Source organism: Protopterus annectens, chromosome 15.part0 (assembly GCF_019279795.1).
Source record: "Protopterus annectens isolate FY-2018-M chromosome 15.part0, PAN1.0, whole genome shotgun sequence".
NCBI classification, from domain to species: domain Eukaryota; kingdom Metazoa; phylum Chordata; order Ceratodontiformes; family Protopteridae; genus Protopterus; species Protopterus annectens.
In genome coordinates, this window is record NC_056749.1 from 407845816 (window position 1) to 407860565 (window position 14750).

General features: G+C 42.9%; 1 protein-coding gene across 1 annotated transcript in view; it reads left to right on the forward strand.

Annotated features, from left to right (window-relative positions):
- BRWD3 (bromodomain and WD repeat domain containing 3) overlaps positions 1-14750 on the forward strand; it is a 1896258-nt gene that overhangs the window by 1297739 nt on the left and 583769 nt on the right. The window contains exon 30 of the mRNA XM_044057276.1: positions 4718-4838. Within this exon, the coding sequence (XP_043913211.1) occupies positions 4718-4838 (121 nt within the window). The remainder of the gene's footprint in view (positions 1-4717; positions 4839-14750) is intronic.

Sequence of the window (14750 nt, forward strand, 5' to 3'; positions counted from 1 at the left end):
AACAAGGGACAGCCATTCACTTTACCCACAGCCAGGCAAACACTAACAACAGATGCATCCGATTATGCCTGGGGGGCACACATGGCTGGAAAATGTATTCGGGGCACATGGCCCGCAAGCCAAAGGCATCTTCACATCAATCAAAAAGAGATGCTAGCTGTACAAAATGCCCTGACAGCCTTCAAGGGCCTACTTCATCCAGGACAGCTGCTGATAGACGGACAACACCACAGTCATGTACATAAACAAGTAGGGGGGCACACATTCCTACCCCCTCAGCAGACAAGCCATGATCTTGTGAAACACAACATTGACTTATCAAGTACACCTGCAAGCACAATTCCTGCCAGGAAAAAAACATGCTCTGGCAGATGAACTAAGCAGAAACCTCATGGATCCTCACGGGTGGAAACTAGAACCACAAATCTTCAACATGATAACAAGGAAATGGGGATGCCCAGACATAGATCTATTTGCCTCCCCTCACAACTGCCAACTTCAGAGATTCTGCACAAGGACTTATCACAGGCAAGCATGGAAAGTGGACGCCTTGTCATTCATCTGGAACAACCTTACAGTCTATGCCTTTCCTCCACAGCCTCTCCTCCCCAAGGTACTCCTAAAGGTCAGACAAGAGAAGCCACAAATGATACTGATTGCCCGCATTGGCCACACCAAACACTGGTACCCAATCCTAAGGAGCTTGTCTCAAGGCCCAGCCTGGACATTGCCTCAAATTCCTCATTTACTGACCCAACAAAACAATCAGATCCTGCACAGCCAACTCAGAACCCTAAATCTAGCTGCATGGCGGATAGTGTAACCATTCAGAATACCCCTCTCTCTAAAGCGGTTATGGATGTTATTTTGGAGGCCAGGAAGCCCAGCACCAGAAAATCGTATACAGAAAAATGGAAGAGATTCTGTGCTTGGAACCAGGCACAAGGAATTGACACACTTGTTCCAAATATTCCTCAGATTTTACAATATCTAACGGAGATGCTGGACAAAGGCCTGTCCTTCTCATCAGTTAAGATCCATGCCTCTGCCATTTCAGCTCATTACAATACGGACCCACCTATTTTTTCACATCCATTGCTTAGGCAGTACCTCAGGAGGGCCAAAATCATAAGACCTCCTAGGAGAGCACCAATACCTGCATGGGACCTCAATTTTGTCTTGGAAAAACTCACACTGCCTCCTTTTGAGCCAGCCAATACAGCTGAGATAAAATTCTTATCATGGAAAACAGCTCTGCTCCTAGCAATAACTTCAGCAAGGAGAGTCTCAGAATTACAGGCATTAATGGCTATGGAACCTTTTATTATCTTCCATCCAGACAGGGTTTCTCTAAGGACAAACCCAACATTTATGCCTAAGGTAGTGTCCAGTGTTGGCTCTATTTGCCTACTTTTTACCCAAACCCACAGAATAAAGGGGAGGGACTTCTGCATTCTTTGGACATACACAGACAGCTACGCTTCTACCTGGACAAAACGAAAGCTTTCAGAAAGACTGAGCAACTTTTAGTGGCATATGCTACAGGATCACAAGGAAAGGCCATCTCAAAGCAGACTATTTCAAAATGGATAGGACACTCCATTCATTTCTGCTATTCGCAACATGGCAAATCAGTGCCTAAGGGCATTAGACTACATTCTACCAGGGCAGCAGCCACCTCAGCAGCCTTCCTCATAGGAGTACCAACCAAGGATATTTTGGAGGCCGCAACTTGGACTTCAGTGCACACTTTTACTAAGCACTACCACTTACCTCTTTACTCTAAATCCAGAGCAGGCTTTGCCACTGCAGTTCTGCAGGGCCTTATAGCCACTTCTAATTCTGTTTAGGCCCAGCCGCCCAACCTCAGCTTTGGGATTCAACCCAAGTGTAATGACTGCAACAGTGAAACATGATGAACATAGTACAGTTGTGTACCTACCATAAATGTAGATGTTAAAGTGTATTCACTGTTGCAGTCCAGGTTACCCTCCCACCATCCCCCTTTCTTTGCTGGGACTTATCTGTACTTCTCTATTCTATACAACCTATGTGGTGTATTTGCTTGTAGATGAGGGGATTGTTTATTTTACTGCATGCTTTTATAAGCTACGTTTTTTAGCCTACCCTTTTGGGGGCACCTGACATCTGAGGCAAGAAAAAATGAAGAAAGTGGCGTCTGCTGCATCTTTTATACCCCTGGCGCACTGACGTCAGGGAAGAGGCGACAGCAACCGACGCTGGACCAGGACTTTGGAATTCAGGCCGACTGCGGGTAGCCTGCCAGCAGGATAACCCAAATGTAATGACTGCAACAGTGAATACACTCGAACATCTACATTTATGGTAGGTACACAACTGTACTTTTTGTGCCAGAGTCCCACACCTTTTGGTTTGGAAGGAGGATGCCCTGTCATTCTCATGGAAGGGGATGTTTCTGTACACATTTCCCCCTAATTCTGAAAGTCCTGCTGGAGGTACAGAAGGACAAATAAAAGTCTTGTTGGTGATGAGCTTTTGGCCAAGACAGCATTGGTTTCCTCTTCTGCAATTAGCCAAGGGCAATCATCACAAGTTACCTCACAGGGTGGAGCTACTCACATAAGACCAGGGATCTCTTATTCAACCACATTTAGCAACTCTGAACTTGACTTTGTGGGTGATAGGCGTCTGTTTCCTTTTAGACACCTTTTCTCTGAGGATGTGCTTCTAATCCTGCAGGAGGCCAGGAAACCTAATACAAGGAGATCCTACTTGTCCAAATGGAAGACGTTTTCCATCCGGTGCCTTAATAAGAGGCTAGATCCATTTTCAGTGGCTATTCCCCTAATCCTTTCTTGTGTGAGCTGCTCAAGGCTGGACTGGCTTATTCTTCAGTTAAGGCCCATTTATCAGCCATTTCTGCATGTCTGCCTTTGTCACCCCCTTTAGCTTCTAGACTAAAGGTTGAACTTTTTTTAAAAGGCGTCCTTCACATCAGACCTCACAGGAAACCTGTTCCTCCTCCCTGGGACCTGAATTTTGTTTTGGAAAAACTGACCTAGACTCCATTTGAACGCCCCTTCTTCCCAAAAATTCTGCACTTGGACAACTTTTACTGGTAGCCAGTACTTCTGATAGGCGAGTTTCAGAACTCCAAGCTTAATCAGCTTGCCAACCTTTTCTGATGTTTCACAAGGGTACGGTGACCCTTCGTACCAACCCTTCTTCATGCCTAAAGTGGTTAATGGTGTCCCTCGATCAGTCTATTCACTTACCCACCCTTTTTCTCTTTTCCTCAAGATTACATTGAAGGGATGCTGCACACCTTGGATGTACACAGACATCTCTTTTTCTATTTGGATAAGACCAAATCCATTAGAAAGTCTGAACAGTTGATTCCTTTCATCCCAGAGCACTGGGAAAACCTGTCTGTAAACAGACAGTTTCATCTTATCTTGGATCTCTAGGGCAATTTATTTTTCTTGTGTCTCTCGGGGGGGGGGGTGCTTTCTTCTTCTGTTAAAGCCCACTCCACTAGAGGGGTGCTTTCCTCTGGAGCTTTCTTTAAAGGCATGGACACTGTTTCTATCCTGGAAGCAGCTACTTGGTCCTCTGTCTGTACATTTACAAAACACTACAAGCTGGATTCTATCTCCATATCCATAGCAGGATTTGCTAGAGCAATTCTGCATGGCTTTATGGAGACTTCTTGTGCTCCTGCCCCCTTCTCACTCATGAGCTTTGGTGTTCTCCCTCATGTTATGAATACTGCAACATGGGAATAGAAAGGCATAGAATAGTTGTGTAAAATCTTACCATAACCATAGATGTCATTCTCTTCCATGTTGCAGTATTCTATCCCACCCTTCTTCCCCCTTGGTTCATGCTCTTCTTTAGGTATTACCCAGTTTCCTCTTATCCTTGGACTGGTGTTCTGACTGAGGCATTCAGTTCTGAGGATGGTACGTGCAGATGGCTGTTCTATGGGCAGTGTCGCACATACCTTGCAGTAGCGTAAGTCTTTGGTATACTGGCCAGATGTTTGGATCACCTAGGCGAGGATCTCCTTCATGTTATGAATACTGCAGCATGGAAGAGAAAGGCCATCTATGGTTATGGTAAGATTTTGCACAGCTATTTATAACCTGCAATCCCCTGCAGAGTAGGCTTTAGGATTCAAGTTATGAATGGCTTCCTTTAACCAGTTCCTCTCATCTTTCTCTTATTTGCATAAATAGTTTAACTCACTGTGTGCTCAGAAGTTCTGTTACCCACAGACTAAAGTGGATACCTTTTGAAATTTTGGATGCTTTAAGGTAAAGGACTTGGTAACAAATAGTTGGTAGTCTTTTTTCTTAGACTCTTATCCTTTCATATTTAAATTGAAAATAATTAAGGTTGAGATGGTCTGTCTCTCCTTTTATGGTATTTCTTTTCCATCTCCATCAAGGGCAAATTCCTAGAGGATAATCACATTGATCTATTAACATTTTTATTTGGGGTGCACCATTTGGTGAATGCAGAATAGTCTCTGTTATTCCACGCAATTTTTCCATTACCTTTTAGATTCTGGAGTTAGGACAGGTGTATTCGTAGTCTTTCCACAACCAGTTAGTGTAGCATTTTGATGTTGAATCTGTATAATAATACATGCCTTATTTGGAATTAGTGGTTTAATGAAAATACCTGTTTTTTGAGGTCCCTACAATTTGTAATTGTTTTTATCTTCCTTTAGAGATATCAACTCTGTTTTCTGCTCCAGTAGACCTTGGCGCCTATCCAATGTATTGCACTGTGATAACTTATCCTACAGACCTTAGCACCATCAGAAAGAGAGTGGAAAACAGGTTTTATAGGTAAGCTGTATTTGTGATCGTAAAAGTTAATGAGATTAATGAGCAGCTTAATGCATATTGCTTGCTTGTTCAAATTGGAAGAATATAGTGAGGAATAAATTATAAAAAAAAAAAAAAAAAAAACTTGTAATTGCTTTTTAGAGTTGCTGAAAGCCTTGGAGTGTTACTGCATGTGTTGTATAACTTGTAACCAGATCCATATGGCTACAGATAAGAATTTAGGGGTACATTTGTTAAATGTTCGTATTTTCTTTTAACTGTCATCGAAGTGTCATAGCTTTCTCATTCTATGTTGTATTTTTATTTTGCATTTTTTTCTGATATGTACTAGTGAGAAGAGAAAACAGTAATGTTAAAACCATTCGTATGGTGACATACACATTTTTATTCACTATGATTTTTGTTGTAGTTGTGGAAAAAAATCTTAACTCAAATTAATTGGTTCCTTAAAAATATTTATGTACATCTGCAAACTGAAAAAACTGCAGTCTTTTTTTTTAAGATGCAACTTCAGGGCTTGGGCTGCAGGACATTCTTTCTCGACTGACCTCCATCAGGCAGAAGGGGTGCTTTTTAGCATGGCTTTTGTAGCATTTTTCTCTCAAGTTTGTGTCTCAACCATTCTGTAGAAATTATCTTGTGAATATGACTTCTGATTAGATGAAATTACATCCCTTCCCCTTTTTCCTCTTATTCCACTCCTGAAGAAAAAATACACTGTTTTGCTGGAGTTTTTATTCCAGTAATTAGAAATGTATGCACCTTTGCATCTTTTTTGTTTCTACTCTTAGTTTTTTTTTTTTTATTGTATTTTATTCCCATTTATCGGGTTGAGAACTGGTCACAGCACAGCTGTCAGCTAATCAACTGTAAGATATTTTGTTTTTTATTTTCTTGACCTACCCTCTCTCCCAGGTGCTGATGGGCATGCTTGCAAGTGTCAAGGCCTGATTTGTCTGTGCCTGTGAGCATGTGTCTTTTCACACATACTTCATGATGGCTGTGATGTAGAGGTCACTTAGTGAGCCAAGCAGAAGTGCCAACCACTTATTGCCACAACTTGCTGAACTAGCACCTGGAGCCATTCACGGTCTGGTGCCTCTCAACTCTAAGTTGAGGAACGTAATAAAAGTCTTGACCGATGTGGTTCTCAGCAAAAAAAAAAAAAAATGTTCTTTCTCATATGTGAGGACTTAACAAAAAAAGCCCCTTCTATACTTCAAACTATAATAGACTAATTGCTACAAATGGAACAAGCAGCTTGCTGTAGTTAAATACAACACTGAAGCTTCAGCCTTGACAGAAAATGCATTGCTGGCATTACTTTCTGAATGTCTGTACTGCACTAGACTACACAAGGAGGGCTGAGGCACTTAAGCAAATGCAGTATCAGCATTCAGTTTCTGAATGCTGACACTGAGGATCATGCCTCCTGACGTCTTGCACCTGAGGATACTGCTCCCTTTGCTCCACCCTAGCTATGTTTCTACATGTACTACATACTTGTAGAGTCTCTTGTTTCTGTAGTAATTGCCAGTATGCAGGGTGCCTTATAACCTTCTTTAATCCCCCAAGGTGAGCTGACCACCATAGGAAGTTCATACCCATACTCCCATGTTGAGCAACTTGGCACTAGAACAGACGTCTGCCATCTGGGTCAGTCAGATCTTTGTCCCTCTGTGCCATGGAGGTAGTGCTTTTAAAAATATCTCTCTCTTTTAGCAGTTTGTGTTGCTTTTACAAGTGTGTATTATTACCCTTAATATTTCTAGCTGTCACATCCAAGGATGTGCAGTTGGTCAAAAGATTGTGGTGCAGGGCCAGCGCCTGTAATGCTACATGTATTCCCTTGGATTATACCACTGTCAGAGTAGTTGTGTTTTTATAAGGTGTTTTAAATAAAAAAAAAATAATGTAGACGCACAGGCAGTCCATGTGATCCTGTGTCTCAGAAGCGGTATTTGTTTTCTTCAAATAGAAAGGCAAGAGCTTCAGATTGCTTATTTTTGAACAATGTGTGGCTCAAGGAAAGGAAGGCACACAAGCTCAAGGGAGATCAGACTGTCTGTTATGTGAACATCTGTACAAGAGATTGTGCATACTTTTGTCAAAAAAAGTTTTGGTGGTTTCACCTTCATCAAGGGGACTACCTTTACTTTTAAACAATTCTTGTCCACCCCTGTGGATTTTTTTGTCTGGCCCAGTGATCACCACCTCCCTGATTTTGAGTTTAGCAACTTGAGGAACCTTTGTTACTTTGAACGGATAAGAAGAATGAATGGTCTGTTGTCCCTTTATTTGCTAAAGGATGTGCCTGGAATTTTCTTTGCTCGGTCTCTGAGAAAAAAATCAGTGAAGTCATAAATAAAATGGATTCCAAGTGAATCCATTTGTCAGATCCTTTGACACTGGCTTCTAGGAAGCCCTGTGTGAGTACTTTGAGGGCGTCCTAGACTGAGGCTTACGGTTCCAGCAGAGAGTACCCATGAGCCCATAACTTCACCTTGGCACAAAGAACTCTGATTTTAACATTTTAGTTTAACAGAGATAATTTATAAGTTGGTAAAATACTACATTTATTGTTTGCATATGTGTCTCCTAACTTATTGGTAATGTAGTCTGTTTCATTTTTTTCTGCCAGGAATGCTCTCATAATGTAAACTTGCCTTGTTAAGTAGTCTCTCTCCTGACTGCAATCCAATTTCCTATTTTTGCTAGCCTTTCAGTGCCCTAACCTATATGTAGAAAAGCTGCAGAAGAACTGTCTCTAAGGCTACAAAAGAGAACTTAATTTTCTTCCAAGAAAAGTTGAGCACAACAGAGGTCATCATCGGAGAGACATGGACATTAGTACATCTCCTCTGAAGAGCAAATCAGTACATCTCCTCTGAAGAGCAAGTAATGTGCCCTTACAATCAACTGAAGCTACACTACAAGGAACAAATCCCTTCTGCTGCTAATACTACAACACAGAAAGCTAAAAGGGCTAGGCTTTCAGCATCAGTGCTAGTACTCTCATCTGCAGCCATGGGATTGTTGGCAGGAGTCTCTGAGGCTTTCTGAAGCCAAGCCAGTCCATGGTGACAGCTCACTTTTTGGACTTCTTGAGCCATACTGTGTGCCCTTCATATTCTGATCAGCAGTGTGCTCCCTTCCTTTTGTACATGGCTAAAATGACCTGGGGAGAGTTGCGAGAGTTTCACTGATTGATTTTGCTGTGTCCTAGTCAATACAGTCTGCTTCTGTTTTGATAGTCTCTACCCCAGACTGTCTTAAAGCTTTTGTCAAATACTGCAGCTCATGGATCCCTATCAAGAGTCATCTGTAGACTTCTGAGTGCCACAGCATGGATTCACTCCTTTTGGGCATGGCCTTTTAGCAGCTGTAGTAGTAGCTAGCTATACAAGCCAAGACTCAGCTTGGCATTATAAAAAGTACCCCGTCTTTCCCCTTGAACATTTCATTTCATTTTGGATACAGGGAAGTGTGCAAGAGAGGAATATGAGGAGGTTATAGGCTCATAGGAGGTTACTAGGCTAACGGCGCTGGAGCGCTTAAAAGCCTAGCCATATATATCCCGAGCTGCCCCAGTTATGTTAAATGTGTTAATTTCTCAATTGAGGGTTTTTCTTCATCTCTGACTTTCACTTTTCCTGTATCTCTGATGGACTTCAGGTAGGGATGATGCAACCTTTAGCTTCTGAAATCCCATACTTTTGGAAAGCCGTTCAGTACAGTTTTGCAGGCTGTGACATTTACTGAAGTGGTTAACAAATGGAAGGTCAAGAAAGTCCTGTATCTGTACCCTCTGTTTTAGTTTTTCTTGTTTTACCTTTGTACCAAGTCAACGATCAAGTCTAAAGTGGGTGTCTTTACTATATTATGACTTGTACCCCAGCTAGTGGCTTCAAGTTCCAGAGGGTATTTATGGCCTGTCACCATTCATAGCAGCATAAGAACTTCAGAAGGTAGCAGCTCATTGGTTTCGTTTTGAACATTTTGAACACGGTGTTAAGTTTAAATTTTAGATAACCGCCAACAGTCCGTCATATGGCATAACTCTATCCTCCTCACTCCCAACCTCCTTAGGCATGCTGCAAGGATCAATCCTAGGACCCCTTCTTTTTAATATCTTCACAAACCAACTCCACTCAGCTACCTCTAAAGCCAACATAGTCCAGTACGTTGACAACATAACTCTCATATGCTCTGCACCCAACATTCAACTTCTCCAACAAAAAGCCCAAGAAGCCTTCTCTGAAATACAGAACTGGCTTAACTCACAATTCATACTAAATCCCAAGAAAACACAACTAATGCTATTCCACTCTACTAAAACAAGCAACTTTACTTTCTTTGTACTCTCCGCCAGCAAAACCCAAATCACCCCATCACTGAGGCTAAACTCCTACGAGTTGCCATTGACCAGCAACTCAAATTCACAAAGCACATATCAACAGCTATCACTAAAGTCTACAAAAAGCTAGGTTCCCCCTATTGCTGTAAAAGTTATCTAACCATGGAATTTCAAATTGCAATAGCCAGGACCCATCTCTTATCTACTCTACTCTCCCCAATTCTAACTAATCTTTACAAAACTGACCTTAATAAACTTTCCATCCATTGCAACAAAATTGCTAGATTCTCTACCAATGCCAAGTCACGATCCCACCACTGCCTTTCCCTACACACCTTGCACCGACTTGAATTTCCGAACCTGTTAAGGTACCATCAACTCAGCCTAGCTCATCTAATTCTGTACCAGCCTGAGAAAACCCCTGACCTGAATGGCATGCTGAACTTTTACAATTCAAATAGACAACTTCGGTCCTCCAACTAACCCTTAGTCGAAACCATCACATACAAAAACAACTCCAGGGAATCACTATTTGCCCATGAAATAGCAAAAATATGGAACAACCTTCTCCCTGACCTCAGACTACAAGACTCCACAGTCTCCTTCAAAAGCCTGCTTAAAACATACGTCTTCACCAACCATATATGCAGCTGTAATTGACCCCCTGAAGCCTTGTCCACTCACTATTTCTATACCCCCATCTGTGTGTGTTAGTGTGTGTGTGTGTGTGTGTGCGCATGCTCTTACATGTGTATTTGTGTGAATGTATATATGGAAACTTAAACATTTATATACACTTATTCAGTTGTGAAATATCTTGCAATGCTCTACCAGGTTCTTATCTACTCTCATTGTGTATTTTGTACACTTGTATTTCCAACCAAAAGGGGGAATATCCTCTTATTTTGTACTAATGGCTGTAAAGTCTACAATCTGTATGCCACTACTCTGTAATGTCTCTTTTGTAATTTTTTCTTCTCTCTGTAAATGTATGGAGTTTTTTTCCCCAGGACTCTGCTGAAAATGGACACTTGTCCAGTTGGACTATCCTGGCAAACAAATGTTAAATAAACAAGTTATTGGGGCAAAAAGATTTACATTTCATGAGTACAAACCATTTATTCAGTACATCTGATTCTTAGGTATGCTTCAAGAGAAGAGCCATGCATTTCTGATTTCCAAGAATCCAAGACAAAATCTACACTCTTACTCGGTGCGAAAGGTCAGAGGCCCAATCATTGCATCCAAGATGGTTCATTGCTATGTACATCATGTTTTGGCTTTCCTCAAAGCCCTAGAAAGGGGTGGTATATGTAGTCTTTTTGAGATCCTGTATCTTTGGCACAGAAGCGGAGATCTGATTTTGAAACTGACTTGCAACATGCCAGACGAGACCCATACACAGCTGAGTAGAAGCCAAGTGTGGTACTTGACAAACGAAAGCCTGCACCAGGTTACATTCTTGTGCCCAACCAGAAAAATCTATGGCTGATGTCCCACATCCATGATTCCAGGTCCCACCAAGAGCAGTGGTGCCTAGTCTTTTATACCTGGGCGAAGACCCTGGTGAGGACTTTCTCAACCAAGCCTAGATGAGCTGACTGGCAGGCCCTAGGAGAAGAGGAGAAGATGCCGCAAGTGCTACGATCTTAGATCTGAAAACCTCAAGGGGCTAATCCCCTCCCCATCATCAGTGTAGGTGGTTGATGAAACAAGCCAGTGAAGCAGGGGGAAAGCTGATGCACCCTGGGATGACCTCCTTCTAAAGTTAATACAAGGGACATCTTTCTTCCTATCTAAAAGTTACCTTGCACAGAGACCAGAGTAGAAATCAATCCTGTCTAGTTGGAGACTATCCCAGACACCTGGTGGTCCAAGAAAACACAGGCCTACCTGTATCAGGTAAAAAATCTCCCACACAGAATCTCATGTAAAACTCTGACCTAACAGCCAGATGATGAAAGAAACACTCCCACCAGTTCTGTCTGTAGCTTTTTTCCTGCCATTCTTCTTGAATCTGGAATTTTCAGCAAAGAAAAAAAAATGCATGCAAACAGTACATTTCACCTATGAAAGCAAGGAGTCAATATTCAGTGTGTACAGATGGTTATAAAAAAAAGTGTGGGTAGGTGGGTCTACTTGATGTAGAGGACAAGAAACTGGAACAGTACTAGGCAAGTGATCACAGGAAATAAGATGCCTGGCCATATACAGCTTTAAGCAAACACACTTAAGTTCATGCCTCCTGTTTCAAGCACTTAATAGATGTCCTTCTATTCCTATGTTGCAGTATTCTTAGTGTGGGGATTTTCCATGTCAGGTGACCCTAACGTCGGCTTCTTGTACAAAAGCTTAAGCCCGGTTGCTGTAGGTGCATGGGACATCAAACGTAGGGCTATAAACTTAGGGACCTTAAATGTGACGTTTGCACACACAGACCTCAGAACTTTTCAGCTGCAGTTGACCATCATATGGATCGCTTCACTCCTCTACTTTGAAGATGTCTAAAGCTAAGTACCCCCTTGGGGATTTTGTTGTAAATTCTTGCTTGAGCTTGGTTTGCTGTACCCTACTGTTAGCCAATGTCCTCCAAGAAGGGCAAATGCCGATATAGGCACCAGATTCCTTATAAGGATATGCATGACCATTGCGTTTTCTGCCTAGGCCAAGAACACGACCATACCTCTTGCCTGATTTGTCAATCCTTTGTACCAAAGATACTCCAAAGCTGTCTGGCTGCCCTAAATCTATATTTAGAAAACCAGAGGCTAAAAAAATCTAGCACTCAGGATGGGTTCCCAAGTCGGCCACCATGGAAAAAGGCCAAGATTCCATTGGACGTCCCGCCAGCTTCCAATTTAGGGGTTGAGGGACGTCTGTTGGAACATACTACTTCAGCAACTCCCCATGAGGAAGTCGCTTCAGAAGTTGCGGCCAGCATGTCCATAGAGAGAGCTCAGACGTTTGTCCCAACTGATGTCGAGGAGGAACCAGACATGCCGGACTGACTGAGAATGCCCTTGCCTGAAGTCCCAACTCCTATTCAGACCCCTGAAACTAGGCCTTCTCCTAAAGCTACTCCTTTGAAAAGGAAGTAGAAAACAAAGCACCTACCTCCACCCATAGAAGGGAGTTCCAGACTGGCAGTCATTCACCAACTACTTGATGCAGGCCTTCATGGCTCTTAGGCCCACGGCCTCTTCCCCCTCCACCATTCCTGTTCTTAGTCCTAGGCCTGCCTCAGCTGCTTCTCCCCTGCCTCCCCACCGCCCATAAGGGGAAGAACAGGTGGCTTACTACTCATCCACAGATTAATCCATTACCTACTCATCACAAATAGCCTCCCCTCTAGAATACTACTCCCCTGATGAGGAATCCATAGAAGGGGACTCTCCACCAGAGGATATCACCTTTGGGGAAACCATCACAAAAAGGAAAGAATATTTTAAATAGGACACTTCCCAAATGACTGAAACTCAAAGAGATGCTTTGAGTTGCTTCATGTGGAATCTCCTTCCCCTTCAGCCATCCCTCCAGTCATACTTGGCTACTTTGATGCATTCTCAGCAGCATCTAAAAACACAGACTCTGTCTCCTACTCCTAAGAGGCCTGACCGTTTCTGTAAAGGTACCAGATGAGCAAAAAATCCTGGTCAAACCACCCATGGCTGACCCAGCAGTGATTGCTGTATCCCCTGACAAGCAATCAGGACTGATTCCTTCATTGTCTCTGTTACCTACTGACAAAGTCAGTAAAAACATGGACAGGATAGGCAAAAAAGTTTATACCTCTTACATCCTAGCCTTCAGTGCTATCAACTACCAAACCCATATGATAAAATACGCTTTAGACCTTGTATCACAAGCTTCTGTCCTCCTGTCATCCTTACCTGACTGCCCTAGCAAGACAAGAGGTGGCATCAAAACTGTTCCTGGCTTCCGAAGTGGCCAGACATTCTATTAGATGTAGTTATGATGCAGCAGAGACCTCTACAAGTTACACTGCTACTGCATCTGTACTATGTAGATATTCATGGCTACGCCTTCAATCCCCACCAGAGGACTTAGTCAAAAATTCTGGATGCCCCTCTAGACCACAGCATGCTGTTTAGTAAACAGTCTGCAAACCTCTTTAAAAACCTTCAGGAGAAAAAGAGAGAGCTTCAAGACATCAAGCACCTGCTGGTATCTTCCATTCCTAAATATTACAGAAATTACCCTGCTAAGACTACCTTTGTCAAGAGAACACCCTCCGTGGCTACTCCATCCTCTTCCAGGCACAGGAAAGGACCCAGGAGGCAAACCAACTCCAGACCAGCAGCGTACTCAAAAACAGCCCTTTCATGACCAAAATGACTTTATCAATGCATGACTGCCTTGCCCACCTCCCCTTGTCAGCCTGCCTCTCCCCCTGTGGAGATCCATCACCTCAGACTGCTGGGTGCTGGCAATAGTACTAGAAGAATATTTCCTGTCTTGGAAGGAAAAGCCCTTTACAAGAGGCATTCCATTTCCCCCAAAAAATCAACTACATCTAATTCCACAGGTCCTGCAGGACCTTCTGAAACACGGAATTATAGAACCTGTTCCTCCAGGACAGGAAGGAAAAGGTGTTTACTCAAGATTATTTCTTGTCCCCAAAAAAGATTGCCCTTGGAGGCCAATACTGGATCTGTCCTTTCTAAACCTATTCCTAAATGTTCCATTATTCAGAATGTTATCCCCACAAACCCTTCTTCCACTGTTGCCAGCTCAAGCCTTTATGGCCATACTTGACTTGAAGGAGGCATAACTCCCTATCCGAATTAAACCCTCCCACAGAAAATACTTAAGTTTCACTGGGCCCTGTTAACACTTTCAGTTTACAGCCTTGCCGTTTGGGTTATCTACTGCACCCAGATGTTTCACAAAATGCCTAGCTCCAGCTATAGCCTTTTCCAGAACCAAAGGTGTCCAAATTTATCTCTACCTAGACAACATCCTCATTCTGGCAGAAAGAGAGGACAGCCTACAAAACCATCTACAGTACACCATTTCCCTGCTTCAGAGCCTGGGGTTCACCCTCAATTTTCCAAAATCATCACTAACCACCCAGCAGGACAAAATCTTTCTGGGCTGCAGGATCAGAACATACCTGATGTGGGCATTCCTCCTTCAGGACAAAGTTCTCTCCCTCTCTGCCCACTTCCAAGACCTAATGCAGATTCAGCAGATATCTGCAAGACAGTTCTTAAAGGTCCTGGGGTTGATGGCAGGCATCATCCCTATGCTGCCTTTGGCCAGAATGCATATGTGAAAACTGCAGTGGTACTTGGACTGTGTGGTCTCAACATGAACACCCTCTAGAGTTTCAGATTACACTCTTAACCCTTCCTCAAAGCAGAACTTAGGTGGTGGATTCAGCAAGTACAAATGAACCCAGGTCTTCCATTTCAACCCCCACCCCAACCCAGTACATGCATACAGATGCATCAGACCTAGGATGGGGGGCTACCATGAAGGGCTTCAAGGTACAGGAGACGTGGCATCCTACCCTCCGAAAGAAACATGTCAAT